General features: G+C 30.0%; 1 protein-coding gene and 1 long non-coding RNA gene across 2 annotated transcripts in view; one reads left to right on the top strand and one right to left on the bottom strand.

Moving 5' to 3' along the window:
- Positions 1-237: 237 nt before the first annotated feature.
- LOC148234279 (uncharacterized) lies at positions 238-2,356 on the bottom strand. Its single transcript, XR_015810027.1, has 3 exons — positions 2,055-2,356; positions 592-1,801; positions 238-501 (listed from the first exon to the last, which is right to left on the bottom strand). It is a non-coding gene; the product is annotated as an uncharacterized LOC148234279 (long non-coding RNA).
- Positions 2,357-3,961: 1,605 nt separating this feature from the next.
- Positions 3,962-22,528, top strand: part of LOC148234278 (cubilin homolog) — a 54,679-nt gene continuing 36,112 nt past the window's right edge. The window contains exons 1-19 of the mRNA XM_088187742.1: positions 3,962-4,213; positions 4,286-4,447; positions 5,307-5,474; positions 5,825-6,067; positions 6,335-6,476; positions 6,548-6,648; positions 6,724-6,850; positions 7,805-8,017; positions 8,201-8,347; positions 11,642-11,826; positions 12,030-12,386; positions 14,213-14,372; positions 14,438-14,628; positions 19,541-19,697; positions 19,845-20,032; positions 20,122-20,287; positions 20,753-20,978; positions 21,409-21,545; positions 21,663-21,849. Of these exons, the coding sequence (XP_088043868.1) occupies positions 4,019-4,213; positions 4,286-4,447; positions 5,307-5,474; positions 5,825-6,067; positions 6,335-6,476; positions 6,548-6,648; positions 6,724-6,850; positions 7,805-8,017; positions 8,201-8,347; positions 11,642-11,826; positions 12,030-12,386; positions 14,213-14,372; positions 14,438-14,628; positions 19,541-19,697; positions 19,845-20,032; positions 20,122-20,287; positions 20,753-20,978; positions 21,409-21,545; positions 21,663-21,849 (3,452 nt within the window). The 5' untranslated portion in view covers positions 3,962-4,018. The remainder of the gene's footprint in view (positions 4,214-4,285; positions 4,448-5,306; positions 5,475-5,824; positions 6,068-6,334; positions 6,477-6,547; positions 6,649-6,723; positions 6,851-7,804; positions 8,018-8,200; positions 8,348-11,641; positions 11,827-12,029; positions 12,387-14,212; positions 14,373-14,437; positions 14,629-19,540; positions 19,698-19,844; positions 20,033-20,121; positions 20,288-20,752; positions 20,979-21,408; positions 21,546-21,662; positions 21,850-22,528) is intronic.

The following is a 22,528-nucleotide window of genomic DNA, read 5'->3' as shown; positions in this document are numbered from 1 at the left end:
AATATTTAATTATATTTTGTAGCTGTCTATAGTTTATTTTACATATTTCTTTAATTGGTTCACGATTGTTGAATAAATTTTCATATAATTTCAACATTCTATAATCAATATATTATGATCACTTTAAGCATTATCGATATTATAAAAAAAATCTATTAAATTAAAATTTGACAGAATATGATCTATCATTGAACTGGTACCGTCTTTTTCCGAAAATAAGACACTGTCTTACTTTCTTTTTAGGTCCGAAATATGAGCTAGGTCTTATTATCGGGGGAAGGCTTACTTTTCACGTACAATAAGTAAATTTATATATTTTCGGTTAATATTTATTTTTATATAGGAATTTTACATTTATTTCAAATTTATTCGAATACAGTCATTTCATTTTCTTTTGGAACATTGTCATAACTAATCAAATTCTGAATTCCATCCTGAATTTCAATCAAGTCCATTTTCTGTTGAATCATTGGTCCGAATCTCTCATGTCCTGCAATATAGCTATCCTTAAATAAGTATTTATTGTCTAAGTAGCCTGTTCGAAGTGCATTGGAAACACAAGTCAGTTATTTTATCCCATGAATTCTTTACCTAATTCGCAACTTCTTGTAGACCTTCACAAAATTCTCACATTGATTTCTCACCATTCTGTTTTCAGTGTATTCATTCATCTTCACGCGCAAATTATCCTTAAAGGGCTTGCTTATTGCGATATCAAGTGTCTGGAGATAGGCAGTCATTCCCGCTGGAATCATAATTTTTATTTTCTTTGTCACGAATCGTGTGAAATTTATGAGTCCTTGATTTATTTTTGTTCGTATCAACACTGAAGTTTATCCGTTTCTCACTCATGTTTATATATATATATATATTTTTTTAAATGAATTTAAAAAAATGTTTTTTTTTAATGTGCGAAATAGCGAATTGTGCGAAAGACGAACCTTCGAAAGTCGAAGGCCGCCTGTAAATAGTGTGGCACTAGCAATAATTGCCACATGTTGGCGTTTACCTTATTTTAACTAGGGCTTATTTTCGGGGGAGGGCTTATATTCCAAAAACTCCTGAAAATCACGCTAGGGCTTATTTTCGGAGGATGTCTTATTTTCGGAAAAAGACGGTATTACTAGTACTAATTCTTGTGTATAAAGATTTGTTTAAAACGCTGAAATTATAAGATTGTACCATTGTTGTATAATCACTAATGTTGAACATATTTTTTGTTTCTCTCCTAAAATTATACTTTTCCCCTTTATAAATATTATTATTGAATATATTTGTACACAATTTGGAGGCTTATAAGTAATGTAAATGTTTAATGGCGATCAATCCATCCTTGTGATCTTGATTCTGAAGGTAGTGAATAAAATTTTATCATCTTCATTAATAATTCATATAAACAAAGAAAGTATATTTAATTAAAATTAATAAAAATAAAAATTGAATTTGCTTGTTTGATTTCCGAGCCCTAAGTGAATAATTCTTTTGTTTTTGATTGGAGGCTCTGACTGTCAACCAATGAAAACTAAGAATTTAAATATAAAACAAGATGGCTGACAACAACGTGATAACATTTTTGATTAATTTTGCAACGTGACAATAATTTTTTATGTGCGTAGTTCGATTTAATTTAATATAAATATTCGGATATATGTATGGATTAGTAGAATACATTGATTAAACTATATAAACAATTGTAAAACAATCTTCGTAATGAAATCTGCAAATTTTGAGTTCCGTCGATGGGATCTGAGACTGAACAGTGAGTTTTTCCATTTGCAATACATCAGAATTATCATTGCTTCTAAAAAAAAAATTGGAAGTGCTTTATACAATAGTTAATAGCATTAGGCCGGTTTCACACTGGATGAAAGGTGCCAGATGGATTTGCCCGGCACCGGGCCGGCGCTGTGTAGTGGGGGTGGTATTGTATGGACAGTGTCGGGCCCATACAACACCACTTCCACTAAACGCCGCCAGCCTGGTGCCAGGCAAATCCATCCGGCACGTGTGAAACCGGCCTAAAAGTCATAAGAATATAGTATACAATTACATACCTAATTTAAATTAATAAAACCCAATATCGTAGCAAAAAAAAACATTTAATTCGTTTCATTCCGAATGTTTTAAAATATCATATCTACGTTAAGGATTTTTATCAACTTTTGTTCTTTGCGATCATTTTTCTTAAAGAATGGCCAAATTCAAGCTATTCACTTGGAGCAAACATAAGTATGTTGTTGCATTATGAACTTGCATATACTGATGTATCTCTTCTAATTGTTGGACCTAAAACACTGACTTAACGCTGACAGATTGATCCTGTCAATCTGAGCTGACAGATAGGTTAGATTTTTTGGTCCTAGCATCTGATTTAGCGCTCATTAGATTTCAACATTTGCGGATAAATAGCTCAATTGAAATTTTATTTGAATATTTACAAATAGGAAATGTATATTTTTAGCTATTTAAAAATTAAAATATTTAAAAAAAGTAAATATAATATAAAATATAAAATACTACATTTACGCTGATATTCACTAATTAAAAAGTAACTTATAATGTAAGTTTGCATAAGTCGCCACAGAAAATTTCAAATTAATACTAAACAAACTAAGTGACACAGCAGGCTGACAATTGACAAGTAGACATGTAAAGATCAGTATTTATGAATAACGCCATTTTGGTGATACTGGTAGCGACATCTCTTGCCTAGGCCGACTGATTATCAACCGCCCCTCTTATAATATATACTTAAGTGCTTAAGCGCAAATGCAGTATTAGCAGGGTTATAGCGATATTACTGGCATAGTACCCATTAAAAAATTAATGAGTACTATATATACAATCGCGATGTAATTATAGTCCATCCAATATGCTAGCGCTCATCATCGTTGTGTTGGAAATAAGGGTGCGTGTACGCATGCATGCATTCATATACAGTTTTTGCGAATTTGTTTATGTGTTATATTTTTATTATAAATTATTGCCATGTTATGTAATTTTATAATCAATAAAACAATTCCCGTAATATTCTATTGGTATTTTAAAAAATATTATATTAAACAGATATTCAACCTGGAGAATGATTTCATAACTGCTATCATGTTTTTGAGTTAAATATGTATATAAATAAACAAAAAAGTAAGAAAGTGATATTTTACACTTTCCTCAACAAATTAAATTAAAAAAGTAAAAACTAATTGCACTTGTAATTTCATATGGTCACCCTATTATATTTTCTCACCAATACTGTGACGTTGAGCGTTCATATCTTGGACGGACTGTACATACTTAATACTGAGTAAAATTAAATTTAACAATTATTTCTGTAATGTTTTTTGTAGTTATTTTTTAAATTACCATTTTTTTATTAATTACAAGTTAACTTTATATTTTATATATTTTATTAGTATATATTGAATTTTTTTATGAATAAAAAGTTTATTCTTTTTTGTAAATATTTTAATGCAACATGATCGGCGATAGCGTATTATGTTATTAGAAGATAAACACAATCAACAACTACTAAGTAAATTATGTAGTAACATCCATTATATTAATTATAAACTATTATCGTATATATAATTCAAAAATTACTGTTGTTTGATCTCTTATACATATATGACAAATACTTATTGGCGCACTACAAATATAAAGTTTTGTTTATATTGCCTATAATTTAAGTGCTATATCATTTTGCATAATCTTCAACTAACACTGTTAATTTCGTATAATTTACAATAACTTTTTGCGATGTGCTGTCACTATGTAGTTCGTTATTGACGGTTAGAATTTAAAAGTGCTGCCTATCTGTATTTTAATCAGTGCCACACGTAAAATGATACTGAATGTTTATGTATATTTATTTTATCAATTATTTTCGATATGAAATTTGAGACTACGATAGGCGTATTCAAGTATACGCCCCCATGATCAGGTGATGGTTTTTGTTCGTTAAACACCAACAGTCACTCTGTTAACCCGACGCTGTTGGGATGTTATAGTGATTATTTCTAGCATGGCGTTTTGGCTGACTCTATGCGTCCTTGTGGTCGCTGTTGCGGCCCTGGACCGTAAAAGCCCTCGTCTCATCACCGAAGAAGGAAACCTGATCATAAAACCAGGACTCGGTAAAAACATCACCTTGGACATGAACGGTAGGGGTTCTTGCGTACTAGTGGGACAAATCAACGTGCTCCCAATGTTGACATCGGTATGGTTTTAAAAGTATAATATTATTGCTTGCGTTGACTTTTTTGCAATTGTGATTGATATATTATTTTAGCTCCAAACTACAATAAACAAATTGAGTCGTAAGAAAATTGACTTTGAATCACTGGACGAGATAATACCTCAAATACAAGAACTGCTATATAATAATACTAAATTATACGAGGCAATACACACATTGGAAAATAGTATGACACCAGGAACAGGATTGAAAAAGGTATATATGATTCCGATAATGTTACAGATAAAACGTAATTAGGACTTGAGGACAGTAAGAGCAATTTAATTAATGCATATTTTGAGATAATTCACTTGAAAAAAAAGATGCTGCATTTAAATGAAAAGTATTGTGTGCGAAGAAAAGCACGGATACTTCTTGACATAAGTAAAGCGAAAATTATCATGTTTCTATAGTTTTATTAAAGCAAGTTCTTTAAAAGTTTGTTATGTTTCGTTTAGTTATTAAATGACCTGAAAATGTATAGCCTATCACAGAATAAGTAATTTAAATTTAAGTATATAAATCTTTTGGAATAGACAAAGCTTTCAGCACTATGTGATTTAATTAATAAATAAATCAATATTAGTGAATAGACAATTTTCGGTGTTTTTTGATAAGCCTCAAAATTATACTGTATTGTTAACGGAAAACAATTCGTTAGCACTTCTGGAATGATAAAAAAGCAACGACATCAAAACTTGCAGAATGAGTATTAGTTGGTTGGAAACAAAACTCCGAGTCAATAGTAAAGTAATTGCTTAAGAAAGTATGCATCACTAATGCCCTCGATGACACAGAATACAATATTTTAATTAAAAAAAGCGGTATGATAGACGACTCTGAGTGAAAATATGATTCACAATATTCGAAAACTATGCCTGAAAAAGTTTCAGAATCTAATTGTTACAATATATGTATAACAGACGAAAGTATATAAATATTATACTGCTTTTAATTGCCAATATCCTTATATACATTCTATACTATATATATATCATATATATTATTTTTTTATTGGTATTTAGAAATAGGGGTGCTGCTTTTAATTTTTAAAATTTAATGTTTTATTTTTTAGAGATTTCCCAGTATGATCACAAGAAAAATAAGAAAATTGGAAAACAGTGTAAATTTAATAAGCAGGCTATTGCCAATTGATGATTGTGTCACCAATCCTTGTGAGCACGGAGGAACTTGTATAGATGCTTACAATAAATTTCAGTGTTTGTGCCCGAAAGGATGGGAGGTATGGTATTAGAATCTCTATTTTTTAAAATTATCATGCCTTTATATTTGCTAACAGGTATACAAAATAACAATTAGCTTTAGTATTTTATTCTTCAATTTTAAATCAGTAATATATTTATTTTTCATACTAAACACATATCTATAAACACTGCAAGTATTGTATAGCTTTGCTGTGATTGAAACTTTTTTTAAATAATACATTTTCATTTTTATTAGCCATTTATCTTTATGGAAAGAAAGCGAAAACAATACTACAAGCAATTTCTAAACCCAATACGGCATGAGGTATACTCGAAAGCAAATGCTTTTCATATAATATGTAGTGAATTTGTAACTAAAAATTTTTAGGGTCCCGATTGTAGTGTTGATGAAAATGAATGCGAAATACTTCAAGGAACTGATTTAGGTTGCCAAAATGGAGCTACATGTATAAATCGAATCGGCACCTTCGAATGCGTTTGTCCTCCTATGTATGTGGGAGTTCGTTGTACTCTATCAAGTTTGCAATGTTCATTGGGATCAAACGAAGAAATCTGCGGTCATGGAACATGCGTGCCATTATTAACTTCCATTATGTGCCTATGCGAGCAGGTTAGTCACTATATCGTTACTTTTGTATGCACCGTAAAAAAAGTTTAACATATTTTTGGTACAAAAATAATCTGATTTATATTAAGATTAGTATTAGTTTTTAAAAGTTATGATTTTTGATTACAAAATATTTTTTATATGTAAATAAAATATAATTTTTAATTTAGCCAAAACCCCAGTTCTCTATGTAAGGTGCACCGACTAATATGCCCTGTACATCCATTAAAATGAATAAATAAATAAAATTTAATAATTATTGTTTTTAAGGGCTGGAAAAATAATGGTGTGGATAAAGCTTGCAATGTAGATGTAGACGAGTGCACACAAAAGCAACATCCATGCTCAGTAACGCCGTTCGTTCCTTGCATAAATTCGCCAGGATCATTCTCATGCGGTTCCTGTCCTAGTGGTAAAATAAATTATATAAATCAGCGAAAATATTTTTTTTACAATCAATAACCTTATCTTTTTATATTTTAGGATATACTGGAAATGGGCATTATTGCTCAGATATCGATGAATGTCAAAATAATAACGGTGGCTGTAGTACAGTTCCAATGGTTCAGTGTTTGAACACTTTGGTTTGTACATACATTGTGAAAACCTATAAGCAATATTTTCATTTTCACTTATATATGTATTCTAATGGCCGACAGGGTTCGAGAACGTGCGGAAATTGTCCTCCAGGATATGAAGGAAATGGCATCACTTGCACTTATAAAGGCCTATGCCAAATTAATAATGGTGGATGCAATTCACAAGCGACGTGCTCTTCCAACCCATGTATTACAATTTTATATTATTTGTGTTCTGTAAATCAGCGTTACATTAAAAATCATATTTTTTTACTTTACAGTACAATTTCATAACAAAAATATATTATCTAGCATGACTTTTATAAGCATACAAATATTTTTAACCAATTCATTTCTAATGTAGTTTAATATGATTCTTTAATTTGTAAAATGCAAAATTGAATGATCCAAGCTTTTGCGATTTGCAATTCATTGCGTTGTTTCGCCATATTAACTATGTAAACGAAATATAAATAAATTATTGCGATATTAAAATATATCTATTGTTAAGTACATCAAAATAATTTATTTTTGCATATTTAGAAATATTTTTGCCAACATGTCCAGTTTCATGACAGCTTCTATTTATTTTTCTTTATTAGCATTATGTTTTCTACTTTTAATAATTAACGATTTTGTATTGTATATTACTACAAATGATCGTTATTGCACATTCATCTTTGTTAATTAATTTTAATTTATTATAATTAAGGTGAACATACCAAGGAACAGCAAGAATTCCAATAATGTAACAAATATTACCCCTTCTAGAGTATATATTTTTAATTTATAATTGCCAGCGGCTTTAATCTTAATACATATTATTTCCTGTTATTTGAAAGGATGTTTGCCTCAATGAAAATTTGTATTTGTTCTAGAAACCTTAACATTTTAATTCGTTGATTCTTGTATGGATATTACGCATTTTAATTTTTTTCTCAACTCGCGTTTTTCTAAACCGGTTTTAAATAACCAATGCAATGACAAGTATGTTCATAAATTCGTCTTTAACGATAGTGATGTACTTCCTAAACGAAAAATTCTCAGAGATAAATATCTTTCATATTTTATTAAATATTTGTATTTAAATATATGTATGTATATGCTTCAGATTGTATATATTTAATTATATTAATATCATTTTATTTATTATTACTTACAGCAATCAGTGCCACATTCGTACAGTGCTCATGCAATCCTGGATATACTGGAAGTGGTTACGGTCTATTTGGCTGCACTGTTTCGACTAACGATACTACAGAACAGAACAGATCATTACTACCAAGGGTACATTGTTATCCAAATTTATGTGTCTATGGAATCTGCCACAACACTTTTACCGGTTACATTTGCATTTGTCATGCACATTACACAGGTGATACAAATTATCTTACTATTTTAAAAAAAAAATGTAATTTAAAAAAAAAAGTGTTTCCACGAAATATGTTTTTCTCATATTAACTATATATAATATGTACTCTCCACAATACACTCGTATATACATATAGCCTTGAAAAATTATATCATAATATCTTGAACATAATCTTTGTATGTGCAGGTCCTAAATGCGACAATCTCAGAGATCCATGCAACCCTCAACCTTGCAGAAACGGAGGCAGCTGCATTAATGATACGCAAACTATGGGGTACAGATGCGATTGCAAGTCAGGATACACTGGACGCGTTTGCCAAAATCCTATACAAGGTATTTTACTTCGAATGTATATATATTTATTATATATTTTTATACACTATTTATATGTTTGTGCTGTAAAAAACCTTTCGAAAAAATAATGAATCTGAAAATCTACATATATTTTTCAATTTCACTTATTAATTATTAGTAATTCACTTGTTTCTAATGTATTGATATTTTCCTTAAAGCAATTTTATTCTCAAATTTTGATAATCTAGTAAAATATTCGGAATTGCGTAGGTTGTTTTTAGGTAGGGTTAGTATGTTTACGCGTAAAAAAATCAGTGTTCTTTGATTGTTTGAATTTGTGGGTAACTATGAAGTTTTTTTTGTGATACGTATATAAAAATGTATTATATATTATTTTTATAGCATTATTTCGGATTACTTACGATTAAAAAAAATAATATTATTGTTTTTATTCCATACCGTTCAGGTATATATTAAGATGGGTCTAATTAATTCTTTGTATATTAAGATTTTTTTTGATTTTGAAGGTGGGACAAATTCATATTATGTTATTGTTGGATAATTAATGGTTTGCGTTTGAATTGATTTAAAAATATAAGCAAGCAATAATTGACTTATTTTATATTGCTAAAAAAATGAACTTACTTCACTTTCAAACGGAATGGTCTTATGAAAATGTTGATTTTCAAGAGTTTAATTCTAATAAGAAAAAATTGAATAAAGTATTTCTTTACTTTTCTATTTTATTGCAATACTTCACACTTTTTTAGAATAGGTACAATAAACAAAAAGCTTAATATTATTTTATGGAAAAGAAAGAACAACAAAAATTAGAAGTATAATAATTATTTACATAAAACACAACAACATAACAAAATACCTTAAGGAATATTACAATTTTTTTTTTAATTAAGATGGTGCAAATTTTTGATATGTCCATGATGTATAGGTGGTATTTAAGGCAATAAATCCATCATATCTTTATATTTCTCTTCAGTAATAAGCCTAGTTTTCCATTTAAAGATGGCAATGTTATTATGTCGAAAGTCTTTGGTTTACCCCGTTTGCTTCATAAGATTCTCATATCGTCTGGACGAAGTACCGTTACAGGAAATAGCATGCTTTATCTCTTTCTTCGTTGCGTGCGACACCCCTCCCACTTTTATTTCTAGGGGATCGGCGTCAGTTCTGGATTGTTAAATGAATAAATTTGATTAACCTACAATACCACTAACTTCATTCCATAATTTTGCTACTTATGTATCTAATTTTTTTAATTTTGCGCAGAATAATTATTATAGTCATTATTAAATGTGTTTCTACTATTTGTATTCTTACTATGTTTCCAAAAGCAATAAAATATTCGTATTTATTATAAGAAAAGAGAATTATTATATAATAAAAATAAAATGGTGAATATTTCTTTAGAAGCGCAGGGTAACACCCCCACGGTGTATGGCTGAGAGGCAAATAGTAGTGGATTCTAATTAGAATGTAACGGTAAACCGTCGAGCTCGATAGGGAATCTTATGATGCACATGATAATATGTTTTTGAGTTGTCACATTTTTTAGATGTTTAAACAACAAGAAGCTACTTCTTGTGATCCTCTGGATGCAGTTGTATCCCAGCTATACATATGAATTTCACCATGTAAATTGATTTAAAACATACATGTTTCGTTTATAGTATAAAACAGAAACTGTCAGTTTAGGGTATGATAGTGATTTTTGCAAATCAAATGTAAAAGCAAAATGATTATCTCTGTTTTTTGAGGCTAGAGCTTTATCAGGCTTAAGGTAAGGCTTTTCTATCTAGTTTGGCGTCTTTTAAATTAAGTTCATCTGGTTTCATCAGACTTGTTTTTTCTTCAATATTACATGACGTTTTAATTTGCATATTGAGCAAATCGAACTTTTAGAATGTGTCTACGTAGATGATGAAAATGCAAGTTAAAATCTCTGTTAAAAATAATTCTATTTATTTTATGTTATTTTTCTTACATTTATCAACGTAAAATTGTACATTTTTCTAATATTCAATACAAAGTTTACGTACTTTCTATTTGGATTGTGAGACCTTGTATAATGTCTTTTTGATTGAAGAAAACTATTAATGTGTTCCTTCGCGCGTTTTACTTTTTCCTCATTGGTCTTCCTAGAGGAACTTTCCATTCTACCACGAAAATATTCTCTAAAATTTTGTTGCATTGAGGGCACGGTCCACTCATCCTTTAGATATAATGTGTATAAAAAAATATTTTTTTCTTTGGTATAATATTTTTCGTTTCCCTGTAATTTCTGGGTCGCGTCATTTTTTTAGCACTCTTCTGTGTGAAACCATTAGTCTGTAAGACTCGTAACTATGGAAACTAACTATCATAGCACGCTTTTCAATTTTTATTAAAATATTTTCTTTTAAATGGGTTTGCCTCACTTTCAAAATCAACAAACAATTAATATCATTGACCAAAATAAAAAACTAGTAAAATATTTACACTGTTATTTATAGATATAATTGTGAATTGATTAAAAATAGAAATTTTAAGATAGCTCTAACTCTTTTTTTTAACAAAATGGACTTACTTATATATCGGTTTAAGAACCGCTGGGCGGCAAGCTGTTGATTAAATTTTCGCTTGGAGTCCAAACAATTAGCGCTAGATTTCCATTCTATATTACCGCCCAGTTCACTCTGTAGAGGCTGTGCCAAATTTTGTCTACTTTTATTATGGTTGGTTTTAATCTTCCACCCCTCGAATAAACTTTATTAGCAATTGCTTTAAGACTTGCGTACATAGATAAACGTTTTTTTTTATTTTGGAATATCTTTTGTATAAAAGATAAAGATAAAAGGCACGAGCAAACTACCCTGAGGAACTTCAGTTGGAATTTTGCGCGGTATCAAGTGCTCATTATTAAGTTAAACAACATGGCGTGTACTTCAGTGTAGCGCATCAAATATTCGGAAATTTTGTAATTGTTTTGTAACTTGTGGATCAAACCATTCTGCCATACCTTTTTTTCTATATGTAACATTAAAATAACAATAATCTTATTCATATTAAAGTTGACGCATATCTGCTTCTTCAAACCATTAAGTTGAAGTGATTTTTGTGCAAGTTGAACAGTTCGTTAATCAAGATTGTATTTTCAAATATTTTGCTAAAATACTATAATAAACTAATGGGGCAATAATTAATGAATTGTGGGACTTTTTATCGGATTTATTTTAGCAGTTTTCTATATGGTTGAAAAATAACTAATAAATAAGTAACTTTTATTATTTTCTACTGTTTTATTTCTTGTATTTTATAATAATATATTGCTTGTAGCATGTGGTGGAGTCAGAGTTGGAGAAAGTGGTTCGATTGTTTATCCTCCTGTAAACATAACATACTACAAACCCAATATACGATGTGCTTGGGTTATTAAAACTACAGCGGACAAAATATTAAACATCACGTTTACCAAGTTCAATGTAGAAGCTTCCAGGGAATGTACTTTTGATTGGTTACAAGTAAGTAAATGACATATGATATATAAAAGATTTACAAAATAAACGTATCAAATCTAATTCACTGCATTGGTTTACATTTTTATCTGTTTAAATTACACACTTTATAAGCAAACGAACTGACATAAAACAATTCCATGCGAATAATTTACCAATTTAATTTTAATTTTACGTTACTGCTAAATACAAATATTTCTACGTTTCAGATTCACGATGGTCAAAACACAGCTAATCGTTTGATTGGCAGGTATTGCGGCACCAATTTGCCTAACGGTGGTAACATACTATCAACGCAAAATTACGTTTACATGTGGTTTAGCTCAGATCATTCAGTATCCATGCCAGGCTTTTCTCTCATTTACAACTCAACAATGCCAATTTGCGGAGAAGAATTCGTTAACGTCACCCACGGAGGTATTAAATCTCCTGGATCGCCTGGACTTTATCCACCGAATAGGGACTGCTACTGGGGTATAATAGCGCCTGTTGGAAAACGGATACAATTCCATTTTTTCACCATGCAAATTGAGCCTAGCCCAGATTGCTCCAAAGACTTTCTAGCGGTATGTATTTTTTTACATTTGCGTTGACAAAATACTCAAAATAATTTATTTTCTGATTATCTTAATCAGATTGTAAGTATTATTATTATTATTATTATTTTATTAATTTATTTAGCTTAATAGCTAATCTTTACATCTAACAATTTTAGTAAACATATATAAAAATATATAAAAAATACATAACATAAAGAAAAAATAAAAAAATACAATAATAAAGTCTTAATATTATAATTTATTTCTATATGTACGAAGGTGTTTTTTTATTCCATTTATGAAACCCGTTATATTTTTACTATTTAGGATTTCTCTTGGAAGACTATTATATAAATCAAAACCTCCGTACATAATTCCCCTAGCCGTACTCGTTTTCTTATACTTAATTATCTTTATTTCTTATTAAATACTTATTAAAATATTCTGGTAACATATTATTTTCTAACTTATATATAAATACTAAAACATTCATACTCAATATTTCTTGAACATTCAACCATTCTAATCTATCAATCATACTTTTACAATTAGTTAATCTATTTTTATTTAAGATTACTCTCATTGCCCTATTTTGTAATTTTTGCAACATTTGTTTATCTAATTTACTTAACATATTTAATAGTGTTGCACAATAATTAAAATGGGGCAATATTATACTATTGTAAATTTTTTTTTTGTATTTATACTTAATATATTTCTTAATCTAGATAATAAACCTATTTTTCTACTATTTTTTTTTAATATGTAATTACAATGTTCTTTAAAATTTAATTTTGTATCAACAATTACTCCTAAATATTTTATATTATCCACTATTTCTATACTAGAGTTATTTATTACTATTTTGGTACTATTATCTAACACATTTTTATAATTAATAAACATACATTTAGTTTTATTCTCATTTAATTTAAGTACATTATTCTTTAACCATATTTCTAATATACCTAATTCATTATTTAAATTATTTACAATTTCTTTAATGTTATCACCTATGCAATACATTAATGTGTCATCCGCAAATAGATGAATTTTACATTTTTTCACGTTATTAACTATATCATTAATATACAAAACAAATAACAATGGTCCCAATTTAGACCCTTGTGGTACTCCATAAGACACTAATTTCTCTTCAGAATATACATTATTTATTTTAACTTTTTGTTTTCTTTTATATAAGTAATTATTAAACCATCTTAAAACTATATCACTTATACCTATACTCTCCAATTTCTTTAACATTATTTTTCTGTCTATTGTTTCGAAGGCTCTCTTGAAATCCAAGAAAACTGCTCCAATGATTTTGTTTGTATCCTTAGCCAACAGCTAATCATTTATCACTACTTGTAATGCAGTTTCAGTCGAATGCTTTTCTCTGAATCCCGATTGTTGTTCACATATTATGTTTTGAGAAGTAATAAATTCCTTTAATTGTTTGATTACTACTTCTTCTATTATTTTTTCTATACACGGTAGCATGTTGATTGGTCTCATTTCTTTAACTTTTTTACTATTTTTTATTTTAAGTATAGGTACAATAGTAGCAATCTTTAAATTTTCAGGCATTTCCCCTAAGGAGAGTGCTTTATTTATTCAATAATTTAATTTAGTTCCTATTATTTATTATTGAATTAGTTCACCAATGGTAAATCACAATTATGTATTTTTAAAGTATAAAAATATATGTTTAATGTATAAACAATTACAAAAAAAACGTATCTTGTTTTATAACTTCTGTAACTAGCATTTTGGTATTTTTATGACTACGTGTGACGCGTGGCCTTTATTGTACACTATTTACTAATTATATACGATGTACTTTTTTCTAGATTTATGAAGAATTAAACATGGAATTGCCAATTGTTCGTTTTTGCAACACTTCGCATCCTCAACCATTATTGACACCAGGGAACGTAGCTAAACTATACTTTCATAGTGACGATCAACAAAACGGCTTTGGTTTTCAGTTAACTTTCGTCATTGTTGAAGGTAAGAATATTTACTTTTTTGTATTATAATATCGTGAGTTATATAACTCGTTTTTTTTTCTAAAGGCATTCCAGGCTGCGGTGGAACTTTCACAACGGACAAGGGAGAAATCTCACCTCCTTCTTATGATGGGAAATATCTCCAAAACATCATTTGTCATTACAAAATTCAACAGCCGATCGACTCGTTGATTAAGATTACATTTTCTAGCTTCGAACTTGAATCTTCAAGTAGCTGTAGGTTCGACTATTTATCGGTTAGTAAAATAATCTTATAATATTATTTCTTGAACGTTGACATTGAAAGAACACAAAAAAGTTTTAAATCATGAGAAATTTACTATATGTTTATTTTTAAATTTAGTTCCGTTTCGTATCAATTGAGTAACGATATGGATCGATAATGAACGATAATTTTCGAGAACGATAATTTTTCATTATCGATCATGAACGATAATGAATTTTTCGATTATCGATCTCAAACGATAGTGATCGATAATGAACGATATTATCGTTTGTTTAAGCGATATTTGGCGGGAAAGTACAAAATAAAACAATGTTCACCAATGGCGCGCGAAATTATGCTTCATATTGCACGTTTATGGCCGAACTAGTCCTGGTACTAGATAAAGTTAAAGATGTGAGAGGGACTTTCTGCTGATGATTCACTGACCGCTCAAAAAATATTCACATTTCTCTTATCTTGGAAAAGTGCTCGCTGCTGATCTAACAACTCACGAAAGAATTCATCACTGAATTTCAGAGACAAATGGAACGAGTTTTGCCGAAATCTAGTACTGAGAGCACCATGTACGTATGGCCAATCAACTTTACTCATATTATAATGGATTACCTCTTACTCAGTTCAACAACGAAGAGTCCACTCTAAGAAGATTTCTTGACTCACATCCATCGTCTCAAGAGGTTGAACGGGAAACTACAACAAGGCAGCATATCGGATTGGCATCAACTTCTGCCCTCGACGACATGGATTTCATGGATCAGCTGATGGCTAAAAATTCTCAGCATGAGACTCTAAATCGGACAAAATCGGCAGTGGAAAAGTAGTGGGACTCCTTCAAGATTTATCCCAGACCTTATAAATTTGATGTATTGACCTGGTGGAAAGAAAAGTGAACGGGTTTTTTCTGCTGGAGGAAATTTTGTAACATCCCGTCAAATGTTGAGAAGATCCTCTACATCGGCGGTTTCCAGCCTTTTTGTTACTACGCCTCCCCAAAAAAAAAAATTTTTTCCGCGCCTCCCTTACCTTTTATTTTTTTAATAGATTAAATAATATAGACACGTTTTAAAAAATAAAAACTTTATTACAAAAATAAACTGAAAACCACAATTAACAGAATAATAACAAGGTTTAGTTATAACATACACATACGTGTATATTTATTTTTATATATAAGTTTTTTTAAACAATTAAACCAACTACATCTATCGCATAAAAATTTAATGCGACGGTTGTTGTTGTTTATTAGCACAAAGCTTATCAAATCTTGGGGGCAATGTGGAGAGTGGTACTCGTATCTCTTTTTCGACTACTAACCTGTTGCGATATTTAGTTTTCATTGCAGCCAGTGCCGAAAAGCCCGTTTCGCATAAATACGACGTTACAAACGGTAGAAGCACTTGCATTGCTTTGCAATACAAAGATTCATACTCTCCTTTAAGATTCATCCAAAATTGAATTAAGGTTTCATTTTGAAACTTTTGTTTTAGTAGGCTATCACATGATAATTCTATAAGTTTTTCCTTTTCAATGGTTGTCAGCTCAAATTTGTCGTTTTCATCATCGATAAATGGATTCTGTACCCACAAAAACTTTGAGAAATCAAGGTCTTTAAAATAATTTGAAAAATGCAGCACTAGACCATCCAAGTGTTCAATAAAAAGATTCTTGCTTGTTTCAATATTGGCTGTGGCCCAGAAATCTTTTGACAGTGAAAACATGTCCAACTCATTCTTTTGTAAATTTGACTTCCATAACTTCAACTTTTTAATGAAAGCTTTTACTTTGTCTTTTTGAACAAGTGGATGCATTTGTGATCCCTGCATTGATTTATTCAAACTGCTCAATTTTCCAAAAATTTCAACTAAATAGGCAAGTTTAGCAAGGAAATCATCGTTCTTCCACAAATGTGCCTCTTCGTGGTGATTTTCTTCGAGAAAGGCTGTTATTTCTTCTTTGAGTTCAAATACCCTTTGAATCGCTTTTGCACGAGATAGCCAGCGAACTTCACAATAATACAGAAGTGAGGTATAATTAGCTTCCATATCTACACACAACTTTGCAAACAGCCTAGTCCTCTCAAAGGACTGTTCTTAATGTAGTTTATAATTTTTATAATTTTTGTAAAAATGTTGTTAAGTTCCTCGCTCATATTTTTTGGCACTAGAGCTGCTCTGTGAAGCATACAGTGCGTCCAGATAGCATGTGGTGCTTTCTTTTTAACTAATGCTTGAAGACCTGCTTTGTGTCCGGACATTGAGTGAGCTCCGTCAGTACACAGTCCAATACAATTACTCCACGTTATGTCGTTTTCTTTAAAAAAACTGTCCATTATATTAAAAATTTCAATGGATGTGGTCTTTCCAGGAATGGGTTTGCAAAATAATATATCTTCTAATATATTATTTTCCACAACATATCGAACATATGCAATTAAATGGGTATCTTTAGCTATATCAGTTGCCTCATCTACTTGTATGGCGAATTTCGAAGTACGCAGCCGAGAAACTAATTGATCGCAAATATCTTCAGATATATCATTGATTCTTCTTCCGACTGTATTATCAGCAAGCGGAATTTGTTGCAACTGTTTTGCATATGATTCGCCGAACATTATTCGAACCATATCAATAGCTGCTGGTAAAATTAGAGTTTCTCCTATTGTATGTGGTTTCTTACATTTTGCGATTCGGTAAGAGACATGGTACGAAGCCAATAATGCATTTGGTGATACAGAAAGAATATTTTTGAACGTTTGCTTTTGATTATTAAGCTCATCCAATTTTCTTTCAAAATATTCTATGGACTTATCAACGTATTCAGAATGTAGAGTTTCATGGTGCCGTTTTAATTTGACTGGTCTCATACTATCTGAAGCCAAAACTTTCGAACACAACAAACACATTGGTTTTTCCAAGCCATCTATAATGACACTAGTGAATCCTAATGATAAATAGGATGAACTGTATTGTCTTTTCTTGGGAGCTTTACTTCCTTGTACTTTTTTGATTTTATTCCCACTAGTATCAGCATCAGTATCTTCATTATTGTTGACTTTTCTCTTGTAACCACTCAAAAATTTATCCATTCGTCTAAAAAATATTTTATTGATATAAATTAAAATCAATGATAGTTTAAATAAAAAAAAATGAAGTTTAAAATATACTAACGATTATTTTCAAAAAAAAACAATATCACGCCCTGCTGACACGCTTCAGTTGACACGAGTGACATTTAAATTTGAGGTTATTGTTTTATGCAACTAGCGGTCGTTTTGTGTATTACCGAAACAGAGCGTTTGCAAACGCGCCATTTTTAAATTTCTCCGCTCCAGATAATTTTTTTAATAGGAATTAAATATATGTAAATGTAAAAAAATGAACATTCATGCACTGAATTTTCACTGTTACGTTAATATATCAAGTTTTATTCATTTGTAGATATTATGGTATAAAAAATAATTCATTAAAAAATGTTGGCGCCTCCCCTGGCAATAGTCCGCGCCTCCCCTGGGAGGCGCGCCTCCCAGGTTGGAAACCGCTGCTCTACATACAACTGAAGAGAGTCAGTAGAGTCTGTATCATTAAATACAACATTGGAATTCCTATTGTTAAAGAATTACCTGTTGGAGAGAGGGATGATGAGGAGAGGGGACCATCATTTTTAACTCCAAGAAGTCGTGCTAGTTCTGCATCTAGTGCAGCAAGTAAGGACTCCCGCAACACGGTGAATGTGACTCCAAAAAAAGTTCAAAGAGAGTTACCGAAAACTTAAGAAAAAAGTTACAAAGAATTGTGTATGCTCTAGATTCAGACTCAAAAGATGATGTTGTCAGCATTGGTCCTTCAGAGACTATCAGTGAAAGTTACACAGAATCAGAGGCAGATACTGAAACAGATTAAAGACTTACTTGCTGTGAATGCATCAATGCATCTTAAAAAGTGATTAAAATAAGGTGAATTTTTTGAAATTTTAAAATTTGTGATTTTTTGGCTTTAAAGATGAAGTAATATTTTTATTAATTAATGTTCTGGTCATTTTAATTTATAACTGGTAATTTCAGATAATTTTGTAATAATAATAATTTAATAAATTTTTTTTTTATTACAAACGAAAGTTTCAAAATTTATCGTTAATTTTTGAGGTTGTACAAAATTAATCAATATTTATATAAATATTAAACAATATTAATTGATAAAAAACGATGTTATCGATTAATATCGTTCATTATCGATTACACGAATGGTAATATTGATCAAACCTTGTTATCGACTATTATCGATCTAATCGATAATATATTTTTTTATCGTTTCGTTCATTATCGATTCGAACATTTCGCTCCTTAGTATGTACTATGTACACACAGACATGATGTATACTTTTTTAAGTAATATTTAATATAATGTTAAGTCAATGTTGCGTTTATGAACTTCCAAATACTAATTAATAATTATAGTTTTATTATAAATTTTTTTCAATCTGTCCAACGTGGAAACCTTTTGGCTTTTTCTCGTAATCAACTTTTATTGCTAGCAGCTATTAGTGGTCAAATTTTGTTGCTAGGTCAATTTGCTACTGTGTTTAACCTTCTTGCTTATTTAGTAAGACTTGTTGCAAGCTGATTATTGTGACTGATCCAAGCACGCTTCCTAGGGGATACCAACATTTATAGAAAAAAAAATTGTTCGTTCTTCTCCATGCTTAACAAAAAATTGGCAATTGCTGATGAACAACTTCAATATTATAAAAGAGTGCTGAAGAATATCAATCTCTATTTTATATATTAATCCATTATGCCATACTTAATCGAATGCCGGAGATATAAAGATAAATAAAATTTCAGCAACTCAGTTTATCAGTTGCTAAAATTCATATTATATAAGATTCTTCTCTATTTTAATAAATTTATGACATGCGTTTTTTAGGTGTACGATGGAGATACAACTGAAGACAATCTGATTGGTTCTTTCTGTGGTGATAAGATCCCTGATCCTATTGTTTCATCGTCAAATAAGTTATTGATCGTCTTTAAATCTGACTGGAGTCTCACAAGAGGTGGTTTTAAGATTCGCTTTGAATTGGGTAAGTTTCCAGAACATATTCAATTCAATTAAATTCAAACATGAAATAATTAACCATTACGGATGAGGTTTCATTGCGCAACAAAACGAAATAAAATCAGATTGCAGAAAATATTGTTTTAATAATATTAAATAATTACTTATATAGATTGTCATAAAATCTTCTCGGAGAACAGCGGCCAGGTAAAATCCATCGGATACCCCAAGGCATATCCGGCTTCGAGGCACTGTTCTTATTTGATCAAATTGCCACCGAAAACAGCAGTGAAGCTATCTTTCGTCGATTTCGATTTAGAGGGAAACAACTACCCGCTATGTTTCTTCGATAATCTAAAGGTAGAATTACAATATTTCCACTTTTCATAAAGCAAAGAGAGATTTTCGTCAATAAAGAACAGCTTTTTACCAATTATTAAACATTTCAGATATATGATGGAGAAAATAACCAGGCTACCAAAATTGCAACTTATTGCGGAAAGACGATGCCTCCAACTTTTATCTCAACCCATAATTATCTTTTTATGGAATTCAACAGTGACAGTTCCGTACACGGAACTGGATTTCTAATAAATTACACATCTATCAATTTGGGTGAGGTTCTTTATTTTTATATTTTTATATTTTATAGTGCAAATTAAAAATCATTTCAAGTCGAATATTTATTATAAAAAATCGGATTAGTTATTACAATAGGTTAAAAATTAAATTAAACAAATAGTCCTTGAACTTGAATTATCAATATAAACGTATATAAACATTTTTTATATAGTTTGTTTCACTATTAATTCAATAAAGTCATATTTTACTATGTTTTAATAGTTTCTTATTCAATTTTTACTGACTGATGTGTACCTAATTATTAAAAGAGGTGAAATTCCTAACAAATCTTATTTTTTACTGTACTTGGTTTATATTGATCATTAATTATCAATCTTGTGGAACGCTTAGAGACATCACAGTATGTAATTTTTTAGTTATAAATAATTAGGTATTAGGTGCTTAAATATTTTAACTTTAAATTATATGTTTAAATTAATAATTTTATATTTTAATTAGCTTGCGGCGGTATTCTAAAAGATATGAACGGAATAATAGAATCACCCATTATTGACGACGAATTTGATTTTGACAAATGCGTTTGGATTTTGTCTGCACCATCTGGATACACCATTCAGACTAATTGGATGACTTTTAATTTACAAAAATCTTCCCTCTGTTATAATGAATACATTGAACTATTCGAGAACAACACGGCACTTCAAAAGTCCGAGTCACTTGGAAAGTACGAACATATATAGTATTAGGCTAGTTGATAAATTCGTGCGTATTTTTAAGTAATTTTGAAAAAAAAGCATATGATACAATACCGCTAATACATATTTTATGAACTTACTCTCATCAGTATGAACTTACTCCCATCTAATTATTTTTACTACGATTAAACATACAACCATCAACCGTAAATATAATATTTCACAGAACATATAGAGTTTATTCGCATTTTTTGTTGATAAAGAATGATAATTTTCACATTATCTGTCATTATGAATACTTAGTTTTAAAATATAATTCTCGTAGTAATTAAAGTATATTTTTAATATAATTCTATCACCCTTTTCTTTTCTTAAGCCATGCTGTAATATGCACGAATTTATTTTATATGCGAGTATATATTAACATATTACAGTAATTGACATTTATATATAATATAGATACTGCGGTAATACGAAACCACCATCATTAACGTCATTGACAAACACGATCACGATAATATTCCACACGATTGTCGAAACTAATGAATGGAGTGGTGGATTTTCAATGTCGTATGGATTCATAGATTCCAGAAAAGGTACATTTTTTTAATTAGATTTATATATAGTAACTAGTGGGTAATATTTTTCCAATAGTATGACGAATTTTTTTCATTAAAATGAGTTATAACTGTATAAGAAAAATAATATTTCAGTATGTGGAGGAACATATCTATCATCGACGGGAGTAATTACATCACCAGGATGGCCTATGATTTATTTAGGCTCCAAAGACTGCACTTGGACAATAAGAGCGATGAGTGGCCACCAAATTATGCTCAACTTTACAGAATTCGACTTGGAAAATTCTCATGAGTGCAATGCGGACTACCTTGAAATCAGGTAAATAATAATAAAAAAAAACAATCTTATTTTACTGAAAATTACATACGTCAGCTCTAGGTATATAATATATAAATAGGCAATTTAAACATATAATGTATTAATATATAAGATTAACTATTATTTTTCTTTTTATTCATGCTATTTAATATTGTATCCACTATCATACTTTTACTTAAAATTTATATTATTATACAAAACTCTATATTAGTCCAGTCAAATAAGGGTTTAACCTCGGAATGAAAGAAAACAAGCTGAAATTTTGCACAGACCTTTGTTTTGGCGTTCTAAATATATGGTGAAAAGTCTCAAAAGATATCGTGTCTGCTAATCAAGATATTAAAGGTCAAAGGTCATAAAAATCGTTTTTTTGCAAATATCTCGCCTCTTTTGCGTCGCATGTCATTAAATGTTTAACAAAACTTATAGAAAATAAAATTTTCTACAAGTTTGTTTTAATTTATTTCTTCGTATGGTTAATGGTTTTCGAGATATAGCGCGGGGAGTGGGAAGCGCGCATCCGTTTATAGGATAACGCTATGTAAACTACGGAGCCAGAGTTACCTGTACATTCTTCCACAGTTTCGTAGAAAACATCGCAAATTGTTATCTGCTGAATGAACCCATCTAAAGCATTATAACTTTCAATCTCCATATCTTCAAAAATCATCATCGATAA

The sequence above is a fragment of the Plectrocnemia conspersa genome, unplaced genomic scaffold (genome assembly GCF_051122295.1).
Source record: "Plectrocnemia conspersa isolate PC_06_02 unplaced genomic scaffold, ASM5112229v1 ptg000006l, whole genome shotgun sequence".
Taxonomy (NCBI): domain Eukaryota; kingdom Metazoa; phylum Arthropoda; class Insecta; order Trichoptera; family Polycentropodidae; genus Plectrocnemia; species Plectrocnemia conspersa.
The sequence above is the reverse complement of the archived record's forward strand: the minus strand, read 5'-3'. Positions and strand labels throughout refer to the sequence as shown.